The sequence below is a fragment of the Corvus hawaiiensis genome, chromosome 16 (genome assembly GCF_020740725.1).
Source record: "Corvus hawaiiensis isolate bCorHaw1 chromosome 16, bCorHaw1.pri.cur, whole genome shotgun sequence".
Taxonomy (NCBI): domain Eukaryota; kingdom Metazoa; phylum Chordata; class Aves; order Passeriformes; family Corvidae; genus Corvus; species Corvus hawaiiensis.
The window spans coordinates 5030732-5057084 of NC_063228.1; the positions used below are offsets into that span (position 1 = coordinate 5030732).

Below are 26353 nucleotides of genomic sequence, written 5' to 3' on the forward strand. Positions count from 1 at the left end.
CCTTTTATATTCAGTTTGGATTACTGAAATTGCACAAGAGATACTCTGGTTCTGAACAGGGAGTTGTGCTGATCCTGGGAAGGTAATTCCAAGTTAATACATGGAGTTTAGGCTCTCCCTGGGGCACAAGCACTCACTGGCACTGAACAGACAAACCCACCTGCAGAACCAACTGCTTCAGCTCTGCTCTTATGGAACAACATCTGTGCAGCAGAGTTATGAAAGGAGCATCTCACAGGAACACCTGGGCCCCAAAAGGGCCAGTTTGCCTCACACAGCTCACCAAGGGGATCCCCTGGAGCTGCTGCTGTTGCTGAAAGCTTTTCAGATTACTTCGTGATCACACCTGGGCACCTTCTACCAGAGCATACTGGATTTGCAACTGGTCTGCCCTTGTTTTCAGAGGTGCAGAACACTGGCAGTACACGTAACCTGGAAGTGCTCAGCAACTCCAGGGACAAAGAGTTAGCCATTCCCAAAGGCCTGATGCAGCTGAAGTGCTGCATTTCCAATTACTAGTAGAAAGGACAAAAAATGCTCCATGAAGTGTTTTGAGTTGTGCACTGCCAGTGGAATTGGCATTAATAGTTTACACAAGAAACAATCAAGACTTGCCACAAAAATCTGCCAGATATGACCTTTTAAAGTGAGGGAATGTGAGGAAAGGTTATGGCATTCCTGAGGACTGGAGCCCGAGTTCTGGCAGCACTGGTTGCCACGGGATGGCAATGCTGTGTGACAGGGACACTGGTGACCCTCCAAAGGCTCTGCAGTGCTCCCAGAGAGGGGCCTGGCCCTGGGAAAGCAGCAGGCACAGTTCCCATGGCTATTTATTATCAGATGCTACACAGCACTGAGGAATCTCTAACAGGTGCTCCCATCCCAACAGGCCCAATTATCTTCCCTTGCTGAGCTTAAAATACATAAGCAAACTCCAGCTGTGCCTCCCCTCCCACTTCCCATCAGTGCTAATGCCCCAGTCAGCCCCAGGAATGCCACAGATGAACGAGTTCCAAGTTTCACTCAGGTTAATGTGTCACCAGCCTGAGCTCCTGGACACACTCAGAAGAATGACTCCAACCAGGAGTGGAGAAGTGGGAGATACCCAAATGTTACAGACTGAGATTTCATGGCATGACAGCTGCACTTCCGTACAGTCCATGCTGTCATTTGTCCAAAAAGCAACTCCCTCACAGAAAAAAATTTAAGAAAAAAGTCACTTCAGACTCTTGTTGAAAGACAAAACCCATAAAGAACAGTATAACAAGTCAAGTTTTAATAGATTTATAAAATTCATATATACAAAACAGTAAACTAAGTCACCAAAGCTATAAAATACACTTTTTACACATCACAATATAATTTTATCTAGTACACAGTTTTCGTAAGTTGAAACTATTACAGCAAGTAGCTGCTTCTATCACGGATGCTGTTTTGGTGCTAGAAAGACACTTATGTGAGCAGTCTGGGACTGTGCTTTTACTTTATGCATTTTCCACCTTCTTTTAGTTTGTCATTGTTTTTAGAGTACTTTCCTGTGAATTGTTAAGAAAATTAAGGCTAAACTCAGGCCTTTCTTGCCCAATGTAGTGAACTGGTTTAAAAAAAGACTGATATTGCATAGTATGTGTGTTAATGCATAGGCACCAGAGAGCAAGTACATTGCAGAATAAAAGATATAACATCACTTGGCTTCCTAAGCTACGTGGTCATGTCACGGATAACCAACCTGGTGTTCTGTCAGTTTGCTTTCATACATTTTGATTCACAAACAAGACAACTCCTCACTAGAGCAAGAAACACCAGCACTGCTGTTCAGTGGAGTCTCCAGAAATACTTTTTCATGTGTATCATCAATTCAAGCCCATTCCACATTCCAGACAACACAGCCTGGAGGAACACTCCCTGTCCTACAGAGGGTTAATGGCTTCAGCGCAAACAGGAGTTTGAACACACCTCTCCAAACCTATGTCCCCCAACCACCTTCCCCAGTCTCGTGATCGCCCAACAGATCCTTTCTCCCCCACATCCCCCTGCTCCCTGCTATCTCCTCTCAGCCTTTGTGCCCAACCGCCTGCACGAGAGATTGACGGGAAGTAATAGCAGAGAAATTGTGCTACTCAAAACCTGTCACTTCCCTCAAAAGATGCTCTCTGAGGTCCTAAAAATGTTGCTCTCCATCAGTTGTAGTTTTTATTCAAACAACAGAAACAGCCTCTTACCTTCTCATGCTCTGGTATCTTGAAGAAAGTTTAAGTAGCTGTCAGGAAGGAGTAAGATGCACTGTCTGGCCAGAGATCTGCATACTGTATTTTAGTCAAAATAGAGTTTCAGCACCCAGTGATGAACAGATGAAGAGAGATTTACAATGGCAGGGCCAGCCTTGCCAGCCTGCTGCTCTTAATTCACAGCCAATGGCTCTCTGGAGTCACTCAAAGCTTTTGGGTCAGTGCAGATGGCATTTCACCTCAATACAGTCTTCAAGCACCATCAGCTTTTGGGATCTGTTTAGAAACTAGCTCCCCTCTCCTGCTCCCCTCCAACATACTTTGGCTTTTTTTTTTTACCAGAATGCCCACCTTGGAAGTCAGTGCTGCTCTTTTTTCCCCCCTCTGACTATTTTCACACCAGACCTTCAGTCACAGGCCAAGAGCTGTGCTGTGACAGCTCCTCCAGCCAGGCACAGAACCACCAGCACTGACAATCTAGTACCTCCACACTCTCCACCCAGTAAGAACACAAGCATATCAACACACAGACAAACTTCAACACTGCTTTCCAAATGCCATTAGAAAGATAAAAACGTCAAGGATCGAACTAAACTGCCCAACCACCAAGATGAGCAAAGAAGCAGCATCACCTGGTTAGCAGATAGGCAGTTTCAGCTCCAAATCTCCTGGCTTTACCCATTTCCATCTATGTAAAAAAAGATTAGTGTTAAAACAAAGAAGTGCCCACGTCACAGCACAAAGCAGAGATCACCCCAGCTAATTACAAAACAGGTATTATTAAAAAGCACTAGGTCTTGCATTACCAATTATTCCTCACTAGGCTACAGTCCTCACGTAGAACTGTGTGGAGTCAGCATTAACTCAGGCCAAGTCTGGCCCAGACCATGCCAGTCTTCCTGATCCATAATGGATGCTCCCTAAAAAACTGTTAAAAGCTCATTTACAGAAGTAGGCACAGATGTTTTATAGTTGCTAATGAAACACCCCACCCACCACTTCGTGTTACAGAATTAAAGAGTATGAGGTAAAGAGTTGGCAGTGCTATATTAAACCCCTGACTACACCACGTGATTTTATACTAGAAAGAGAATATAGAAAAGAGGCTGCTACTAAACTTACAGTTCTCATCGTAAGATCAGTGTTTGGTTTACATGACAAACTGCACTGTGTGGAGGTGTTGCTGCATATCGTGTTTGTCTCTCAAGCTGGCACACATCAAATCATCCATTAATCCAGCACGTACTCCTGAAAATTTGATGACAGAAGCCAAGCTAAGTCAGGTGTCAAAACTTGAAAATCAGAGGGGCCTTTCAGAGAAATCCTGTAGGTCCAAGCACAGAAGGATTTTTTCCTCCCCCAGAAATAAAGAAGTACACACATAGAAAAGACTCCAAAACATAAGTTAATATAAGTTAAAACATAGTTAATACAAAGGCAGCCATCTAAAGGCAGCAGAGGACTTGTTTTCTAGAATGCTGTTCTGTGGAAGGTAGCTGTCTGTCACTAAAGGCGGCTGCAGGTTTCTTCAGTGGTACCATGTCTGTTCTTTTAACTGCTTTAATTCTACGTTTCTTTGCAGATCACAGTAACCAGGATGGGTGAATTCCCAGAGGGAATGAGGCCATGGGGATGTGGGGGCAACACACGGACAGGATGGGAAACACTCCAAATGCACCATTTTTCACACCAAATGCCACTTCAGCTGTCCTAAGGGAATTATATTTTTGTCTCCAGTGCCAGTACCAACAAACTCTTCCTACTCCGTTTCCCTATAGTTTCTTTGCCATTACTTTTTCTGCCTGCTTGGCTGCAGTGCAGCTTTACCTGCCTCAGAAGGCCTGGGGATGGTCATCTTCAGGAGCTTCTTCATTCTTGTAACATGCCTAGTTTTAGGTTTTACAGAGCAGCAATTAAAAAATTTAAATACATTAGCAAGTTAATAAGTCAAATAATCTATGCTGCTGTATTAAATAAAATAAGATCCATTCTTTGCATGAAACTGAAAGCATCTTTGAGTTGTAAAATTGAGCAGGCAGTAATTTCAATTCCATAACCACCATTAATTAATTTTCAACATTAAGAACTATTTAATTCCTTCAAAGTGACAAGTGCCTATTGAATATGTCACTTCCAGAAAACCACTCTTCCTTTTTAACTTCACCGAGGCACCTTGCAATGCATCTAAGGATTGTTCAGAGATTGACAGCACTGCAAGCTGCAGGAATGGTACTGACTGACACACTCAATTAGCTTAACACTTGTTTTTGAGGACAACAAACACAAAGTAGTGTTGGATAAATGACTCCCATTTAATTTTTCTACTTAAACTCCAAGATTACGTCAGTCTCTGCCCCAAGCACTGGCTGCAAGAGCTTCCTCTCTTTGTCCTCGGGAGAGACAACCCCTTTGCAACAGTCTGTCACTGGCCCCGGCTGTCAGAGCAGGGACAGCAAAAAGCTGCTTTTTTCTTAAAAAAAAAAAAAAAAAAAAAATAGAAAAAAAAAAAAGAAAAAGAAAAAAAAAAAGGTACTTGTTCAAGGTCTCCATCTGATGATCATCCTGCCTGTGACCCATTTCCTGACCAGCCAAATGAACAATAAACCTATAAAGCTAACAAAAAAAGATGTTCTCTCCAGCTGTGTTTACCTGCTAAGTTCTCCAGGATGTCACTTAAAATAAAGTTTTCTATTTGTTTCTGGTGAAAGGACTAAGCAACCAACCAGGCCTGTCCCGAAATATGTGAACAACCTCATCTACCTAAGCTCTGCTTTAGTAATTCACTGATTTACCACAACATGACTTTCTGGCTTTATTATACTACAACTCACCTTGAAAAAAAAAACCCAAACCCACGCAGCTGTGGCAAGAAGAGGAGCGTATTTTGCAGAGAAAGCTGACACTTCAAAAAGACCCCCACATCCTTTTTACTCACAGGCCAGCTCATTTGCAAACTTGGGAAGTGCTTGACTTTTGCAAGGAGTTTCCTGACGTGGGGTTCCTGGTTTGATCCATCATTATCCAAACCTGACAGAACTCTGGGCCCACAGAGCCAAACCACTGATTTTCATCTGCAGGCTGCAGCCCCACACTTAGGCCCATTTCATCAATGAAAACAAGAAAGGCAAGAACGGGCCCAAGGTGAACAAACTGGTTCCCTAAGACTTAGTGTGCAAAACTGCCATATACAAAAAAAAAGCAGCTTGAGAGCTCAGTGTGAGATCTCTCATGCTGTTTCATTTCCAGGTGCAGATTTTAAGTTACTTATATTTTAAGTTGCATCATTAGCTCTGTTGAGAGTTTTAAATCCATAAGGTGACTAAGGATACAAAATCATGGATGAGTATCAAGAGAAAAAGAGAACAGGAAATTCCATGCTATGCCTCCAGGTAAAACTACAGTAGATTCAGACACCAAACTGAGGTAATTCTCTAGAAAAAATACAGTTGAAAGGGAATGTTTAACTAATTTGAGAAAACAAGCATTATATTAACCCATCTGGAAAATTCAGTGAAAGAATAAAGCTCACGGCAAACTAAAACTAAAGTGAAGTCAACCTAGAAGCCAGGTGAGCCCACAACTGCCTCCTCTTTCCCAGTGTCTTGTGTGAAGTGAAAACCACTGCCAAGAACTCAGAAAACATCTGAAAGCTTTGAAAGCAGCCTTAGACTTCAGCCAGACAAATGGGCTTAGAGAAACCAACCTTAATGTGATGAGTAAACTTGTTTGCATCACGCCAGGGTGAAACATTTTCCTTTTCAAATGTAATAATCTTGAGATTTTCCCCCCATCTGAATATTAGTCACATAACACTCTTCACCTTCAAGGTTAAAAATTAATAAATATTTAAAAGACAGAGTTGGTCCTGGCAAAATAAGACTTGTTACAAGGAAGCTAATTCCTGTTTAAGTTTGCTGAAATTTAAGTTAGATTTTCCCATCTGCAACTTCTCAGCTGCTTCTTACCTCGATTCTGTGCCTGTTACAGGCATGGAAACAGCCACAGCTTTTCCACTCTGAAGCCTGCACAAAGAAAGCCAGGAGGCTGCTGCATCAGGAAACTACACAAAAATACTGATATGAACATCTGCAAGCTTCAGAGGGGAAGAAAGATTCCAGATTTTATCCAAATTAACATGAAAGGACGACGGAACAGGACTTTTCTTTGACCACATTTCCCATGGGACTACCAGCTGAAGTAAAACTTTGCTTGTTTTGACATGCCATTACAGGCTCAAAGGGGATAAGAACTCCAGGGAATCTGCTGACTTTTTATGGGTACAAACAGCCCTTCAGGTTTTATTCTTGGACAAAAACTATGACAAAAATTGCACAGTAAACTATGTGTGAGTTACCTAAAGGATAGCACTACAATATCTTCGGTTTGTTCATGTACCCCACACTGTAGTAGAAAAGATTCAATGTCTGTACGCAGAAAAGGCACCTGGCAGAGATTGAGAGCACAAGGAAATTCGGAGTTCACATCCAAATTATTCACAGCCTCTTGCCCTTTTACACACAAACCACTGCCCAAAAGGGGCGACTCCAAACTTGACCGTGCTCCGGGTTCCATGTGCATCCCTACAGGCTGAAGATCCCATTAAGACACAGATTAAAGCCTAATTTTACAGCAAGGTCTTGCTGTCCAAATACATCAGTGCAGCTGGAAAGCTGGGATCTCCAGGGTGTTCAGTCTTCCTACAAGGTCAGCTGTTGGGAACTAATCAAGCAGCTGCTGTGCTATCAAAACCTTTGCTTAAGAGTTTAATCAGCTTTCAAACTTTTGAGTACAGACGAAGCCCTGTCATGTGAGACACTGAACCTTCACAAATTCTGCCCACTGTGGCTGTGAGGACAGTGCTGGCTTGCCATGGAGCACATCTCCCTCGAGCACACACTGTGCAGATACATGGCTGGGTGCTCCAGCACAGGCTGCTGCACCAAGGAAATCAGCTTTCCCACGATGTAACACCCTCCATACATAGTGCAAAATAAACCCTTCTTCGTATCAGCAAGGCCTTAACTCCCCATCCCATTTACTCCAACATGAGTTTCCTTACACAGTTTTAGACTTCTGCCTCAGGAGACTCATGCAAAGCCTTCAGACAAGAGCTGTGCATCCACCTTGGAAGGTGGATTCTAGACCCTCAGCAAAGCTGAACACACACACAAGACCTGGTTATATTCCTAAGGGTTAAGAATGGAACTTCCATTAACATTCTCCAACACAGCTGCCAATCTCATCATGTTTAGATTAGTTTGATCGAATCAGCACCTCCAAACTACAAAAAAAAGGCAGTTTGTACAACTAGAGTTTCTGAAAAATGAGCGCATTCATTTGAAACGTGTCTTCCATCCATGGTTTGTCAGAGATTTCTGTTCTCAAAGAAGGCAGACGGTGGTTATGTCATTCAGCGTTCCAAACTCGGTACAGAACCTACCATGGCCAGGTTTCAGTAGTGTTTCTAGTCCAAATGATTCAGTAGCTAACATCAACATGACTCCTCCGGCCTATAGCTCCTCTGTTTGGACTGGCTAGTGTACAGCATTCCTGAGCCAAGGAATTCGCATGGGTCCTACACCGCATGCAAGGGCCAGAAAGAAAGGATAAAAACTTTGATCGAACCCTCCAGCGAAATTTCAACAGAGCAGGGGCTGCTCTCCTTCACTGCAGCATGATATCCTTGAGGTTCTCCTGCAGGATGGTGTCCTTGACGGCGTGGAACACAAAGCGGATGTTCTCCGTGTCGATGGCCGTGGTGAAGTGGTGGAAGAGGGGCTTGCTGCGGTTCCGCCGCTTCCTGTCGAAGCACTGCACCAAGTAACGCTGCACGTCCTCCAGCCGGTGAGGGTCGCCCTTGAAGTCCGAGAAATACTTCTTAATGCTGACAGTCTTTACCTTCTCGATGAGAAGATCCATCTTGTTGAGGAATAGGATAATGGAAACGTTAAAGAAAAGCTTGTTATTGACTATTGTCTCAAAGATATTCATGGACTCCACGAGTCTGTTTGTGCGCCTGTCTTCCATGAGGACCTGGTCGTATTCACTGGAGGAGACCATGAACAAAATTGAAGTTATTCCATCAAAGCACTGGAACCATTTTTGACGCTGAGATCTCTGTCCCCCTACATCCACCATCTTGAAAGGAATTTTTTTAATGATGAAATCATGCTCTACTATCCCCTTCGTGGCTTTTCTGGCCAGCAAAATATCTTGTTTGCTGGGAAAATAATTCTGCAAAAGAAAGGAGAGATGCATAAAAAAAAAGTCCTTCAAAAATGCTGGCTAATGTCTGAATACTGAAGTAAATCACCAGGAGCTGCCTTTTTAAACCATCACATGAAGAATGAATACTCAACTCTAAAACATTGGCCTGTTAACCACTTAGCTCAACACTTTGGTAAGCAGCTACAGATCCTGAGACACACAAGAACAAAAATAAAGGACTAATTCACTCCTTCACATTTTTATCCTTCAAGCCTCTTCATTTAAGGCTGAAGTGTATTTTTTCGTCATGAAATTCTTAGCTACAGTGTTCCTGCCACTTAGGTACAATAAAGCAGATCAAGTCATCACTGTATTTTTTTTTTAAATTTACTTTTTCCACAGTTCATTACTCTTACAAGGACCATCTTGAAAGCTTTAGTGGAAATTCTTCTTCCAGGTTCACACTCCATGACCAGCGAGTACAGCAACAGATTCTACCACAAGCTGTGGCCCAACCTACCACTGTAGAGAAATCTGTTCTTCAGAACCTTATCACTGTTACTATTTAGGAAAATCAACCCTTTTTCCTCCAAGTCTCCTGACAGATGTTTTCATTACAGGTTTTGAATCCTACAAGTGTCAGGAAGGGTTTTTATTTTGCTAAGGTTTCATTCTGCTACCTTAAGTAGCACCAGCCATCAGAGCATCAGGAAAAGTGAATGAGATCCAGAGACTGCATAGAAGGGCTGATAAAATATGTGCACAAATACAACTTCCACTTGTTGTCTGTCAAAAAAGATTACGCAAATACCAAGCTTCAGTTTCATAAAGCTGGAGTTTACTATTTCTAGAGAAAGAAAACTGAAATTATTTAATGCATTATTATTTTAAAAAAATCAACTGAAGAACCCAACCAAACCCCATTAATCACAGCACACTCAGGCTTTCCCTGTCTCTTGGAGCTCTCTGGGTCAGTAGAAGGTTTCTTACCAGCTGACCGATCCGATCCAGGTTATCCAGGAAGTATTTCACCGATTCACCCTGTGGAAAAGGAAAGACATGGGAACTAAGCTTGTTTCTAGGATAGCAAATCCAACAGAACCAAGGACTTCTCACTTTCCAACATGCACTGAGGTCTAACAGAACAGTATCACCAGGCCTGGAAAAATCAAAGTTGAGTCGAGATTTGAACAAATGCTCCAATCTATCCAGTAAATCTTTACAATAAAAAAGAAGTGTTATTAAGTCAGTTCTTTGACTTAAAGAATTAGGCTTTTTCCCCCTTGTAAGATAAGTGCAGTTAACTGACACTGAGTGGGAGTAAAAATGAAACACTTTATAAGAAACCAATGTATTTTGTTTAAAATTCATAACAGTGAACAAAAGCATATCCTAGACTGGCTGGCATATCTTTAGAAAAGTGAAAGATTTAAGTCACCCACAATTTATGATGACTTAAGCTAGACTTGCTTGTCACAAACAAATGAAAAAAGGAACATTCTGAAGGACTTGCTCTTCTACAGATAGCTTCCCTTCTGGGCTCAAGACTTTTAATAACAGATTTGCTCATCTTATACAAAGCCCTTTAGCAGTTATATTGAGAAGAAAAGAGGAATATTTACAGGGAAAATTCACTCTTGTGTGAAAATTTACTCTTGTATAAGAGGATTTGGCCTTTTATCACACAAGCTCGCCTGTGTGTCACACTCAAATCAAGGGCCCCTCTTTGCATTAGTGGGGACAAGAAGCCCTGCACTTACTTTTAAAGAAGTAACAAAATTGTTTCCCTACAGATGCTGACTACTCTGGAGTGAAACTCTCCGGCAAACACTTCCCTAGCACACAGAAGAAATTCAGTAAGTCTTCTTCACTGTTCAGGATGTGTCTTACAGTTGTAGCCATGTGATGAGAAACAATCAAGTGGAAAATCCTGCTGCCTTTTAGTGATTTTAGGCAGGAAAACCCATGCCTATCACAGAGCAGGGCTGTCAGTCATGACCAAATGACAGACAGTAGGTGCCCTCACCAAGTCACCAATTCAGAATGGAACTTTCTCCAAGTACTGCCCTGGACTCCAGCAGCAATATAAACTCTTAAACCACACATCCTCCTCTACACCATGGCCCTGAGACAGCAGAATAGAATTATTCCCCCCAGTACAACTCTAAACAGATGCCAACACAACAGTTCATTGTGAGGAATCAGACTGGAGATCAGAGGATTCAGTGCTGGACAAGGACACACTCCCAGCATAAGGCACACACAAAAGGAGCTGGAGCTTATTATTTCCTAACATTTAAAACTGGATGTGTCTTTTCATAAAGGAGAGAGAACACTTGGATTTGCAAAAGACTACCGTGTATCAACAAAAGATTTACGATGGATTGCTAGCAGAAAAAAACCACTTTTTTTTTTGGGGGGGGAGGGGAGAGGGGAAGTTTCCAAAGAACAATTGCTCTAAGAGCTTCCTTACAATCATGAATTTTCATAAGGTGAAAGTAATTTCCTGTATTTTTTGGCACTCTGTGGATCAGAAGAGATATCACAGACTGCATGAATAAGAGAAAAGGGCTTCCTGTACAGCATTAGTCATGTTCAGGAGATGGGAGAGCCCAGAAAGAAAAGATCACTGAAGCTACAAAAAACCCCTTCTCTATCTATTGTGCTCTGTCCCACACAGTGCCTTCAGATATGCAAAAATACTGCAAAGGGGCCATCTCTGATAGAGATTCTTCCAATTTTCTACCCAGTTGCTTTAAGAGTCTCTGCCTGTCCATCCACCCGCCCACGCTGGAGCAGGGAACAGCCGTGTGCCTGTGAAATGCAGGGACACACAGGCAGGATCACCTGATTTACAGCTTCTGCCTCCCCTATTTCCCACCCCACACATCCATCACTCTGACATTCTGCACATTGATAAGGAGGTAAGAAAATAAACTGATTAATAGAAAATATACACATTCATTTCTGCAGTGATTTAGGGAAAACAGACTTCTCCAGGTTCTTATCCAGCTCTTCCTAATGTTGCAATTAAGCCAGGCAATTTGTTCAGGGAAATTTTAAGCAGCAATGGCAAAGCACTGGGAGAGCTGGGTAACCAGTCAGGTTACAAGTCAGGTGGCTGGAACAGGTGTGAGCACCATATGCATGGTCTGACAGATCTGAAGGAATCTGAACATTCTCCTCTAGCACAGAATCCAAAGGCATCCAGTACTTAAGTCAAAATATCTGTTTCCAGCCAAAACAACAAATCCTCAACAAGCTCCAGAGGGTTTGAAGCTAAAAAATCCTCAAAATGTTAAAGCACACAAACATGACGGGAGGAAAAACACCCACCAAAACCCTCCCCGAATAATAACCCCAAACCCAGTGCACACACTCAAAAACCTCCTGGTTTAATGATTCCCGACTAACGATTCCTGTGTTACGTTCTACAGAAGTGTGGACTCAGTTCCTGCTCTGAAGGCCTCTGGAATAATCTTGTTCTACATCTTAGTCAGATTTACAGAAAACTGGAATGTTCTGGGAAGCACATTCAGCTCCTCGAGCCAGCAGCACACACAAGTGCACGGAGCATTAACTGACTCGATGAGTAACATGTAACATATTAAATGAGGAAAATATGGCAACTCCAGGTTTCACAACTGTTTGCTTTTAGTGTTTTTAATTAGAACAATTATGCTAACTGAACATTCCTTTCTAGATTCATTTTTCCTTGCCATCCAGGGAAAATAGACAGCAATATTAATTAGATCTGGAAGTCAAATTTATTTAGCTTTATATCAAGCTGCACTTAAATGGATTTTTGAATTCCACTAATAAATTACTATTTATACAAAGCTGTCTTATCCTTTGCAATTATACACACATATACAAACAAATGCTTATGCATATAAATGTATGTATATAAAAATACACAAACAGAATTTCTAAATCAAAGTAGATTTTCCTTTCAAGGCAAATAATTATTGAAATGAAGTATCAGCTGCCCCTTTTGTGTTGAAAATTTTTTTTCTCTTCAAGACACTGACCATAAAGAAGCTGGTTTGACTTTTTCAGTGCAAATGTTTAGTGTTTCTCCAATATCTATCTGGCCACTCAGCTACATTCAAAGCTGGCTTAGCACTTCAAGTGCTCTCCTTCCCCAGATCTTAGCCAGTTATTTCAGGTCCATGACCATGACTTCCTATAAAAGTGTCAGCAAATATTTGCAATTGATTCATCAGATACTAAAAATATATTTATGCACATTGGTGACTTCAATTTCAGTATTTTAATGGTTATCTTGGAAAAAAAAGGTTATTTTAACATCACAATCTATTTTAAGATATGCTCGCAAGCAGCAAAATAGAAATGAAAGCTGAAGTTATTTATAATATATGTGTATTTATACGCTCGATGTGTATTTATACTATGTGTAAATATCTAAATATAATCACATTGTGGTGTGTTCACTTAAAAACAAACAAAAAAGCTCCAGATCAGATCCTTCACAGGCTGATGTTGCAAGAAAAACTGGCAGCTCCGGAAACCTCCTCAGATCAATGATGTTCATAGAAGGTTGTTCAGCTTCTGCCTTTCAGGTTTAAAAAGATTCACATCTTGCATTGTCCTAACAGCACACTATTTCCTTAAAAAATATTCTAATTATATTCATAAATAATGCTGTTAAAATATGAAAGACCATTTAATTTCAACCAGCACTATACTGAGATAGGAAGCCCCATTCCGTCACAGTCCCAGCAGAGTCTGCCAGTGTAGATTTACACACTGACATTTCTTACTTATTTTTGACTAGTAGTCTGTCAGTTCATTTCACATTGGAAAGTTACAAACCAGTTAGCTATTTTTATGGATTTTCATCCCCCTTGATAATAAATCAAGATGCTTCAGTGGTGTCTCCTGCACCCACACCCCGTGTTTTACGGGACAGCTGTGGGGGAGGGAAGAGTGACCTCTGAGTTATGAGTTTTATGTAACTCAGTTGGTCCTTTTTTAGTGCCCCAGGGTACAACAGTGACCATTCGTGTTCCACTCCTTGCTCACCACACAAGAGTGACCACAAGGCTCGGGTGACTCATTCTGTCACTGCTGATCTCTCCTCCCTCTGCAATTCAGATCCTCTGAGTAACAGTTTTGCCAACTGGGACCAAGAGAAGGAGTAAGAGATGCTGTTCCCATTGTTCAGAAGGATGAGTCACTGCACATCTGGGAACTGGGGGAATCAAGAAACACAAACACAAGGCCTCAGATGAGCCCACAATGCAGTATTGCTATCGGATTATTTTTTTAAAAATCGTTATTTTTTTAAACTGGCCTATCTGCAGTAAAAAGTTTGGTGAAGCCAGAGAAAATAGTACAATTTGTTTAAAAACTGACTGGTGAGGGAGAAAGGGAGGAAAGTTGAAATGTAAACATATACTCCTGCTTCCTGAAATAGTCCTCTAAAACTTTTTATATGCTAGATTATTTTGACCACAGCATTCTCAAGGGGCAAAAGCCATGAAACATAGAAATTTTTAATCTACCTATTTTGTACTATGTGAATGCCATCTTAACATTAGCTCCAAATAAGTCACCATGAAAATAACTGATTGAATTCAACATCCCTGTTCCTTCAGGCTACGCTCAGAGCACATAGGAAATCTCCACAGAGAAATATTATAACTAATCTGGCATCACTTCCTTTGCCATTGATAGCCTCATTTTGGGCAGAGTTCGCAAGCAGTATTTATTTCATGAAAATAAATGCACAGCAATCATATGCAAATTACTTTAAAATACTCCCAGAAACTCAGTAATTGGACGTGTTCTGCAAGGCCAGAATTTATCAACTTGTCACTGTAATCCTCAGTTATTCAAAGTGAGCATTGGTCAGATCATAAAGGACAGTGAAATATCTCATTGTCCAGTTCCCTAAAATACTGGCTCATTTCAAACTTTTGCTTCTGAAAAGCAGTTCCTCTAAATTCTGCTCTGCACTAAAAGACTTGAAAGGGGACCCTCTGTTCCAAATTGGCTTTTTTCCTTTCCTTGTCCCAAGGCCTTTTTGACATAATAATTATTTAGCCCTTCCTGATCATTCTGTCTCTGGCTGCTAAATTTAGAGTGCACAATTTAAGGCAGACCTGTCAGTCTTAGCTTGTTTCAGATGATGAATTAAACCACAGAGGAAGGAAACGCTGTACTTCAAGGAAGCATCTAATACAGATCTAGCAGAATTCCCATAATACAGATCTAACAGAATTCCCCTAACAGCAAAACACCCAGAGAAACAGATACTGCAAACAACTGCCACAAACTGCAGCAGAATCTGCAACAGGAGAGAACAGTGACCCGGATAAAACATCAGTGTTGGTCACCTACCCTCTGCTCAGGAGCTGTAAAATATTCAGCAGAAGGGCTGAGAAACACAGGAAATCCAGGAGATCCCAGAAAGATGGTTGGGAATCTCCCAGCTCTGAGATCTTGGATACACAAATGGGATGGACTTAAAGCACTGACACAATTTACATAAGGAACCATTCCATAAGGGCTGCTGGAGACACATACAGACAAAAAGCAAACTTGCAAGCAAAATCTTTGTTTTCAAACACTGAGATCTCCTCTTTTCCAAGCTTCCTGGGACGTCAATCACCTTTTGACTGTAAGGGGTCTGAATGTTACCATTTCAGATGTTTCACAAAAGCAAGAGGCCCAAGGGAAGAGCAAGGTTACAAAATAACCAGGAGACCAGTCTTTGAAAATGTTGGAGATCTCAGATCAGCCAGGTTTTTGGGTACTGAAATTAGAACCAAAACCTCACCATCAAAAAGCGATACAGCAAACGCTTTCCTTAGTGAGAGCTACTGGACACAAGCAGCAGGTTGCCACCCTGTCAGCTTAACACACATCCTTTGGAAGCAAACAGGCTCAGGCTCTGCCCCCTGCTTCTGTCCAAGGGCTAAAATTCTCCTGAGGGGCAACTACAAACAAACAGCTCCCCCTCCCCAAGCCCACAGGCTCCTTCAAGAGCTTACTTCTATTGAGCCTCACTGCTAACAGGGCATGGATTTACTGCCGCCAGGAGCATGTTCTCCCCTCTCTGACAGCGGATGAATTCAGTATTATTTTCCAAGGAGGTGAGCAAGTCTGTGCTTGTTAAGAATTCCCCCAGAGGATGCTGAAGTAACCTAAATTGCCCCGAAATGCTGATGCCCACTGGACACTACAATTCTGTTCTACAGATATTCTACATCCTGTCTGGGCATCGAAATTTATTGACACAAGACAAACATTAATTTTTCATTCAATCACCAGCTCCAATGCAGAGACCAACCACTTCTCCTTATTTAAGCTGTACAGAATTCCAGCTATCAAATCTCTCCAGTGTTATTTAACTTCCTCCTTAACAACAGACTGAGCTCCTGGCTCCCATCCAGCAACTCCAGTGCTTATCCAAGTTGCTGCTATCTGGACCATACAAACATACCAACTACAAAAAAGTACCATATGGTTCCAAACTTCTAAAAATTACCTCTCCTTTCTCCTGCCTAGTTACACACGGTAGGTACCAGACGTTGAAGTCTGAGAATATTTAAAAAATTCATTATTTGTAAGCTCAGTACAAACAGGCAATGGAAAAATTTATTTGTACACGTCAGGGTGGGTTTATATAAAGTCATCTACATGATCTACATGGCCTAACTGTGCTTTGCAGCATATGAATAATAATAGGTGATAATTATTTAATTCTCCAGAAAAAGTTTAGGCTAATCAGAGCTTCCATATCAGTACTGAGATTTGTGGAATCCTGTGACTGAAATTCTAGCTTTGCAGCTAAGAAACACTCATACAGGAGCAGAGTTCTTGTGCTGAAGGGCAACTCTTAACATGCGTTAGCTTTTTCCAGCAATCAAATACAGCAATTCTTTCTCCCAAGTGCTGCAAGGAAAAAAACAAAGTTACATTTTTTTCCTGAAATTCTAGGTATTTCTACATCAACAGGATGTAGATGAGATAAATTACTTTTGGACTAGGTTAACAATTCTGTCCATTTGTCTCAAATATGCACACCAGCAGCAGTGCCTCCAGGAGGAAAGGAATTTTCTGTTAATAGACTAAGGCAGGCTCCATCCTACACTCAAAGCTTCAAGAAACATTAACAAAAAAATCCCTGTAATTTTGATTTTACTCATACTTACTGTCCTAATCACTGCTGTTCCTGCTTCACAGATTTGCAGTGGCTGGAAGAAAAACAGGTGCAAACAGCAGAGAAAACAGCACTGGCCACAAACAAAACACAAAGTTGCACAGTGCAACACAGAATTTTAGCTTTAAAAAAACATAAATCTAGAAAAATCCTTAACCAGACAGACCTGCACATCAGCCACAGTGATTCAGCATGTCCTACCCTTCACTGACCAGCACCTAGCAAGAGTCAAGCAGTGGATGCAAGGGGATATAGACCAAATTCATGAGGAAGAAGCAGTTATGTTTAAACAACAAAAATAGTTTGATGACTGCATCCAACATCAGCAGCGAGCCCGGCTCAGTCCTGGCACGACTGGACGCCAGACCTACTCCTAAGCATCCCATGGAAGGATTCCTTCCTGTTTCCCTGCCAACTGTCCAAGGGAATACATTGTCTGCAAGGGCTGCCAGAGTCCTTTCATCTCCCACACCGGAGGTTCTCTGTGGAGCCGAGCGAGCGCACACCAGGCTCAGCTTCTCATTCCAGGCACAGCCAGCTCAACACCCCAAAGGCAACTGAAACAACACTCCTGCCACAGTTAGAACAAAGTCCCGAGCTGTAGAAGGAAGGATGGATCCAAGATTCTGGCCCATCACAAGCAAATTATCCCATTTATTCTCAGTAGGCAGCTGCCACGGAAATACGGGCATTTTCAACTAACACAGCAGAATTTAGAAGCAACTGGATGTATTTACATCCCCTGGAATGACGCACAATCCCGTTATTCCGTGACCCCAGGCCCATGCTTTGTTCCCAGCAGGTCAGAATGCAAACCTGAAAATTGCTTTGTTTACAGGAGACATCTGCAGAACCAGAACAGACAGTGACAAAAAAAAAAAGCACCTTCTGAATTAATCTAGTCAGCAGTACTGACTATCTGATCAAGACTAAATCACAAGTTTACCAGCAAGTTTCCCTTTCAAATCTTATCAGATCAAGGGATGGGAAATAAATATCTTAGATCTTGTGGGCTGAAAAAGCAGCTAACACCAGCCATGAGAGAATGTTGAGCTTGGACTTTTCCATGGCAGGTGGCCAGCTGGAAAGCTCAGCAACTTGGATGCACTTACAAGAGGCATAACCTTGAGTATCTTGCAGAACGATGCTTCCTGCTCCACTTACACACCAAAGATTTGCTGCAGCGTCCTAATGCTCCACTTTCTGGGGAAATATCAGCTCAGACACGATGTACTGAAATTTGTCTGTTGTTAAATGGTGACTATAAGGATTGAAAAGCATCACTTATCCCTCGTATTTTTTAAAAATTTTGTTCTAAATAATTATTTTATCTGTATGTATACAGCTGAGACATTTTTAGATGGGCAGACTAAAATGATGGTCTTGCAAAACCCAGAAAGCTGCTCAGTATCTGAAAGGAAGGTTAAATGTAACCTAAGTCTTAGCTGCACTCAGGTGTGCTATTTAACAGTTTGATTCCTAAAAATCAAGCGTGTAGAGAATAGAGTGCAGAAAGAAATGAAATTCCACCTCGCTTAGATTACTCTGAAGTTGTGCCCCATGCCCATTACCTCAGCACTTGGCAGGCTCAACAACAACGAACACAAAGTTTGCAAGTCTGAGGGACTCCTCAAAGCAGCTTCACATCTGATTTTCAAGAATCATTTGCCCCAGAAACAAAAACCTCCTTTTTAATAAAAGTTTAGTATTTGTTAATTCTAAGAGACTTAAAATTGACCAGCTCCAAACTCTGAGGTGCAGCTTCTGCCACCTGTTACCCTGCCTGCCCTCCCAGTGCCTTTCCAATCAGTGGAAATTCTCATCCTGCTCTCTGCACTTAGAAGCTCCTCAGCACCTTGTGTTCCGCCACTCACACCAAGACTTGTATCTACCAAGGCTGACCTTCACACATACCTGTAAATCCCCCAGATCAAGTTGTCCCATGTCCCATGCCAAGAACACTTATTTCATTAGTTCCCAGCTGCATTCTGGGTCTGTGAGAGGGTTTCACCCAAGCGGTGACTGCCCTCCCCAAACCTCATCTCTCCTGCTCCAGTGCCAGTGATAGCACTGTGTGTTGAGTCCAGGAGATGAATGAACCCCAAAGGACCTTTGGTGACCTGAAATAAACTTCATTTTCCATTCACAATCAAGTCAAGTTCTCTCTTATGATCGTATTTATAGGCATTATCTTGCATGGCTTTTTATCTATTCACATCAAACCATAACAGCTATTCTAAATAGTCTCTCCCTTCCTGATGCCTGTTTTGGCATGAGGAGGAGAAATTCTCCAAATCTGCACTTAAATCTTTACCCTATTGATACTGCAGTATGAAGATTTCACGCACCCTAAGGTACTTTTAATTTAATTTCAGAATTTGTTCTCTTTCAGGTCTGAAAACAAATCTAAAGATGAAATATGTGATTAGAAATAAGTGACAGCTTCCATCCTCAAGGCCTCATCTACACATAGAAATGAATCAAGCCACAGTGGAAAATGAAGTGAGTTTAACAAACTTTTCCAAGCTGTTGGGCAGACTAGCCTATTAAAAAAAAATCCTAATTAAAGCCTCAGTCACATCCTACTGAACCGGAGAGAGGGCAGCAGTCCAGCCACGTGGACGGCCAGCTGAACTCCCTGCAACCAGGAATGCACGTGCTGGGCTGGAAGAAAGAAACCAGAAAAAAGAGGATATAGTAGGTGGTTCTTTTGTCTCCTGCCCACGTCTAACACCATTACTGATTCACTACTGTACTTTGACCAGACTGAAACCACACGGATCAAGGTCTTGAATTCAGAGGTGGAATTAAATGGGAAAGAGTTCCATAAATAAACCAGTGCTTTTTCAGTTTGAGATTTTACTGAGTTTTCCAAAGTAGAATTAAGCGAGTATAAAGGAAAGCAAGTCAAATTAAGAGCTTTGGGGGCGGGGTGGAGAGCAGACCTTCTAAGGACAAACACCAACAGTTTGTTCAGGAGGAAAGCCAAGTGAAGCACAAGTCTGCCACAGTCTGACTGCAGGAATCCGTGTTGTATACAGAGGAGACATTTGAAAGGTGTCAATAAATTACTTCTCAGAGCAACATGTTTTCCACTTTCTCAAACAGAAAATCTTGCATGATGTTTCCAAGAAGTTTTCCTGCCCTCCCCCAAATCCGAAGTCAATAATAGAGCGAAACAGGTTTACTCCTCAGACTTGCTTTAGGTATAGCTGCAAAATCATGAGAAGGTGGGGACCATGCTGCCTTCTGCCTTTGTGACAGAAGCCTTCCCAGCAGTGCAGCTGAGAAAGAACTGAAACACAGCTAACCTTACCCTTCTCTGGGAAGGGAACTCAACAGCTCTGCTCCCTCCACTAGTGTCTGCTTATCAGCTGGTTGGTTTGTGGCACTTTGGAGCACTGAGATATTTCCTGGAACAGTATCACATTCAGATGCATCTTAAGTCATCTGATCTATGAAACCCTCCCCTGTTGCACAGCTACCACTGCATACAAACCCAGAAGCCAAAAGTCAAACACTGTTTCTTCCCTTCCTCTGCTCTCCTCCTCCTCCACACTCAATACCTGTGAAACAGAGCCTGGATTTGAACAGTCCATGAACACTTCAGATACTCTGCTAACTCGGAACACTAACATTGAAAAAACTCATCTTTGAGGTACAGGCATCTTATTTTGGCATCAGGAGAAGAACCATTGCTTGGGAGAAGGATCAATGAGATAAAGACACTGTCATCACTCCTTGACAAGCACCAGGTTAAGGCAACTCGTGCCCACTTGCAATGCCCATTGCTTGTTCCTTCCCCAGCAGCACAGTGTCACCCCCTCAGCTGCGCTCAGTCACTCCCAGGCTGCATTCTGCCTCTTCTCTAGAAGCTTCCAAAAAACCCACTTGTGCCAACATAAGCAAGAGCACAATGCAAAGCAGAACTCCCCAAATCACCATTTCCTATTGCTCACTGGATTACTCTGTCCCAGAGCTATAGCCCAAGGTAAGCTGAAGCCAAGACTGGTGTGCATTTAGTAAAACTCTTCATGTTTTAAGGCAAAACACACTTGTTTTGAGAACAGCAGGAGCAGGGGAATAGACAGAAGAACAGCAGGTTAAAGACATTACACTCTTTTTGAGAGGTCATTGCAAAAAGGGCAGGATCTGGATAGGTAGCAAGGGTACAACATCACCACCTGAGCAGGTTATTGCTGCCTAACCATCCTACCTGCATTTTCCTTTTCATCTTGCTGTCAGGTCCCATCTTTTAAAAAACATGGGCTCATTAACCATAATTCACTGTCAGTGTGACAAGTAAAGAACAACTTCAAATATATGTTAAGTATAAAAATACAGAAGATATGCCATTAAGACTTTCTTGTAAAAACAGACCTAGTTTTTAATGTTTTGCTTATTTGTTCATCTGTTCTTGTTACTTGTTCTTGATCCTACATAGCTTACAATAAACTGGGATATTCAGGAAAGCCTGAAAGCATTCATTACCCATTATCCTATTAAAATCAGTGGCCCCATTGAAAAACCCAAGCCTTAACCTCTTACGGTTTTTTTCTCAAGGGAACCTTTTAGAAAATTTTTAAAGGCACTGAAAACAGCCTTGCTGGCTGTCCCAGTTCTAGGTGAAAAGCGCAAGGTTTGGTACCAATAAAAAGCTGAATGGGAACCAAAGGAAAGCTGAATCACTATAAAGAACATATAAATGAGGTACAAAAGGCTGACTTGTAAAACTGGAACTTTCTGAAGTGCACTGTCAGCACTGCTGTTCTGAGCAGAGAGAGCCATGTCAGGGAGACAGGCTTAACAAAACCAGTCACCTCCTCTTGGACAGTGCCTGTTTTTTTCCCCCAATTTCCTGAAACCAACCACAGGGTCAGAAAGCTGCTAATACAGCACACAGCAAGTAGCAGGAGCTCTCTCTTTTCCTTCACACAGCTAAGCCAGTCCTTGCTGGATCTTTAAGTAGTGCACATAGCTTTCATACAACAAAAACTTTCAACTCCCGTATCATGGTAACACAAATGTAAAAGTCTCCTTTTCAGTTGTATCTTTGAGACTGAAGGGATGAAACCAGTCTGACAAGTGGAGCCCTTCCACTAGAAACAATATTCTTTGGTTTTAGGCAGATAAACATTAACATATATGTCTCTGCATAATGAAGTATTTTTGTAGCAACTAAAATAAAAGTTGTCCTTGTGCTACCATGGCTTTAACCTATGCAGATGCTCATTACTGAATATATGAGTTCTCTCCTGCTTCCACCAAATTTCAGAAGGAACCCTTCATCAGACTCCCTTTGTCATTCACAGGGTGCACCCTTAAATGTGTCTCACTTCTCAGATTTCTGGAATACATTCTCATTACTGGGAATCTCTAAGGTGATACTAGTTGCCAATTTTAAAGTCTCCTGAATGATTGAGGTCCATTAGAAACTTTCTGAGTATGAAATTAAACAGCATAATCAAAAGCTGAAGGCTGCTCACTGGGCTGGATCTGCCCAGACCTTTCCTGCACACTAGAAAGGGATAAAGAGATTACTTCAGTGGTTTGTAGCTACAGTTGGGTACTGGCTCAGCCTGAACTGAAAGTTTCCTTCCTTGTTTCTCACAGCATGTGCCAGCATTTCTTGATGGGAATGCAAAGATTAATTACAGCTGTACTTGCTCTGAACAAATCCTCATATTCAATACAGTCCTGCAAGATTTAGAGTAGCACTAATTAGGGCTTAGAACAACAATTCTGCAAAGACAAACATACTGAGTATTTTTTCTAATTATTTTATGCATAATAAAATTAAAGCTTCTTTCCAGAACCAAGGTGGCATTTATTCTCAAGAGCTGGGAGCCAAAAGGACTTTTCCAGCCTAAGAACATTAGATTTAGTGTTTCAGTGCTGTTGTTGAAGGTAAGATATCAAACCATAGCCACTTCCATTCGCATACAGAGAGGCAAGGGTGAGTAAAAAAATCCTTTGGGACAACCAGACAGTTCTCTAAGGGGCTCAATTACAAAGAGGTAAAGACAAAAAAAGTCTGTACTTAGTAAAATACACATAAGGAAAAAGAAACCTTTCAACCAGAAAAATGGCAATCATTAGGCAAGATGCAAACTCTTGCAATGAATTTTCACCGCGGGAGCTGTAAATATGAAGTTGCTTCCCTCATTTCTCTTAACCACACCAAAAATACAGTCAAGATGTATTGGCTTCCAAGGGCCAATAGCAAACAGCTCCTACAGGAAGCCTTACATAGTACCAGACTTTTTAATCTGCCTCCAAGAACCTGAACGTTAAAGGTAGGACCACACTAAGTCTGAATTTCAGCCTTTTGGTACCCATAGAGAGCAGAGCATTAATGAAGTGCATTAATTGTACATCTTACAGACTTTAGAGGTGATTTTGCACCAAGTCTTTGATCTTCAAATAATGTAAAAATTAAAAAGTTGTAGAGTGCTCAGAATTCACTACACAGAATAGCAGGAAAGCCAGTAGCACAGCTCTCTTTATTCAGGTCCATCTCAGCTCCCATATGGTAGGCATATCAATTTCTTGTTATCCACTTATTTATTATGTATGATCTGCTCATTACTTTCCAACTTATCCTCCCAATTCCATGCAGGCTACATTTCACCCAGCTGTTGCACTTTGTCATAACCTGAGGTCAGGAGAAATTCATGGCAAGAATCCTTCTATTTTTCCACAGAGCATTTAGCACTCAATGCTTGGTTGAGGCTTCAGGTAGGCACAGTAACAAACTGCTGTTCTCCAAGAATTTTCCACTTGCACTGTTTTAAAAAAGTCATAATTCATGACCTTTATGGTTCTTCTTATTTCTCTCCAATAGCAGACAGTATTTAAGAATGGCTAATGACTGTTTTACCCATCTTACACAGCTTTCTGTGATGGTAAAGGTTGGTTCTGCCTCAGAGAACAGCTCCTATCACTGAGAAAAGATATTGCAAGAGCAGGTTTTCCTAGAATTCAAAATGACTCGCAGTGATTCTCTAAACGGTTGTGAATCCAGCCTAATTGAAATGCAAGTTCTTCTCACCTCTTGTTCAATGGCACTTAAAGCAAAACTGAGAGTACCAAGTGCAGCATTCCTTCCTGTGGGTGACAGCCAACATCTCCAACTGTGCCTCCTGCTCCAGCTCAGTCCTCAGGCTGAATCCCTGACTGTCAAGACACACTGGCACAGCCAAACCCCACATTGCTCCAGGAGCTCTCTGGTGGCAGCAGGCCCATTAACATATCTCATTTTAACATTTATTTTTAGAATATTGCAAATATAATAGCAGACTGAGGATTTAACTTCTGCAGATGCAAACTGATGAACTCCACAGCCTTAGCCAATATCCACAGAATTTTGTGTGAAGGTTTCCAGCTGCATGTTGCTTTGTTATCTCTCAATTTTTAATGAAACCTAAACTGTAACTCACTAACTTTCACCTCCTTTAACAAAATGCCACTTCTGTTTGAGGGTTCTTACTTGAGACCTTGCTCTGAAAAAAATTTTCCTATTTGGTTATAGAGACAGGATTAGAAGCCAGGGACTCCAGCTGCTAATCCTTCCTGCTGCAGAGCAGCCACCAGGCTTTGCAGTATTACACTTTAACAAGCAATTAACTTCTCCTGCTGTACAAAGATGAGTCAGACTCCATAACCCGACCATAAACTTTGGAGCTCTTGGGACTGGAAACAGAACTAGAACTAAGAATTTAAATCTGGATCTCTGGCACTTAATTGCCATGACACCGGCCTAAAACCTTGCTCAGATATTTAACTAAGAAACATCTTCTTAACTCTCCCTTCTGTACAAGTCCAGAGCAGGGCATTATTCATGCTGCATTGATAAAGTCTGCAAGTCTGTGATCTTTCGGGTTAATACAACATCTCTTGTCAGATAAGGCAAAGTTTCAGAATTCTAACATAAAACCAGATTATAAGGGACTATTATTGTATTATATATATATATATATAAAATATAGCCGCCTTATCATTCCTTACATGTACTAGCTGTATTTCAGACAAGCCTATTTACCATCCACAGCTTCACAATTAGCTTTAAAAAAGAAATAAATCATAGAATATTGTTAGAAACAGATATACTTGACTTTCAGCACTAATAGTGTGCCAATACAAAAAATTAAGGCTCAGCAACAGCAATCGTGAGTTTCTGCACTGTAGCTCTACTGTCAATCCCTTGTTTTGTAAAAAATGTTGTGGGTTAGAGTGGTATGTCCCATCCAGATCTAGAAAAGAAAACAAAAAACCATGTAACTTCCCAGAAATAATTTAGTTTCACAGGAGTCCTGCAAGCTAGGAAATACCCACGCAGAGCTCAAAAGTAATTTGGCAAAGAGTTGCTGCCTAGTCCCAATTACATGCATTAAATGGTAACAAGATTTCTCAGGCTGGCCCTTTGAGCAGTGTGGTTATTGCCTTTGTATATCTCACCAGCATTGGTCAAGCCTCAGCGGATTTCACTGATGAAATATGAGAGTTTCACGGCTCTGGGAAAAAAAAAAATCATCCTTGCAGAATAGGCAACATTCAGAGTCTCTTGTGTAAGCTCATATTCAAACAGTAGTTTGCAAAGAGAAGAGCTCATTTTTGTGTTACAGCCAATTGTATAAGATGGGCTTGATTTGACACTCGGTATTTCCTCAAGTGCATCAGCAAGTGTTTTACAGCGATGCCAGGCACAAGTATTCCTGCATTTCAGGGCTGTGCCATATGTGCTGAAAGAGCAAATTGCCCAGAAACATGCTTTTAGGGCTGCCTCTACTCTGCCATTGCATCTTGAAGAGAAATAAACAGTTGGAAAGTCCATACTTCAGGATTCAGGAAATCTCTGCTAAAGTGCACTGAAGAACTCTCACAAAATACAGCCCATTGCTGTAGATTTCATTGCATATGTCACTTCAAAAATCACCTACTTCTCACATTAAGTCAGTTCTCTGCTGCCCCATCTCTCAATTCACTTGGCTTCAGTCAAATGCAGCCACAAAATCTCCCAGTGCCTCAGGGCCAATGTACAGCGCAACTCCTGATTACATCACTGCTGTACTGAGCATTTCTGTAAAAAAATAAAGACATTTAAGCCACAGTTTGCCTACTCTGAATCACGAATTAGTGTGAGTAACTGGTGCCTCCCCTCCACACTGCTCAGAGCACACAGCTGGCTGCCTGTGAGGCTTTGAAGCCATCAGCTCCTTGCATGGGGAGAATGCAGCAACAAAGCTCTCCTACCCCAAGGAGCAAGCTGTTCCCTCTGCAGTGTTCCAGCACACTGCCTGTCCTGGCAGGCAGAATTTAACCAATTCCAGGGTCTGCTTAAAGGAAAAACAACAAACCCCACATCTAATTCTCAGGGGAGTGACCCACGTCCTATTACAAATACCCCCAATTCCCCTTACCTCAAACACACACAGAATGGTGAATGAATATAAAAGAATGGGTCTTTAAAACATTTTCCAGAGTCTTCCCACATCCAAGGCTTCAGAGGCTCTCAGTATTTGAAGTATTAATGGAAGCGTTCCATACAATTCCCTGTGCACACATCTAAAAATAGCTATGGACACAGTAGTAAGGTTTTGTCTATATTTGCAAGAGTCTTACTTCCCTCTCAGGAACCACAACTTCCCATTAATGCTGACATTTATTTTTTCTTTTTAAAAAAGCTATTAAAACACCAGAAAGTCTTTTAACAGTGCAGTGAATGTCA

General features: G+C 41.6%; 1 protein-coding gene across 1 annotated transcript in view; it reads right to left on the minus strand.

Annotated features, from left to right (window-relative positions):
* Positions 1–1254: 1254 nt before the first annotated feature.
* The window catches only part of GNA12 (G protein subunit alpha 12), a 41444-nt gene continuing 16345 nt past the window's right edge, over positions 1255–26353 (minus strand). Inside the window, exons 3-4 of the mRNA XM_048320563.1 lie at positions 9426–9476; positions 1255–8462 (exon numbers count right to left, since the gene is read on the minus strand). Of these exons, the coding sequence (XP_048176520.1) occupies positions 7893–8462; positions 9426–9476 (621 nt within the window). The 3' untranslated portion in view covers positions 1255–7892. The remainder of the gene's footprint in view (positions 8463–9425; positions 9477–26353) is intronic.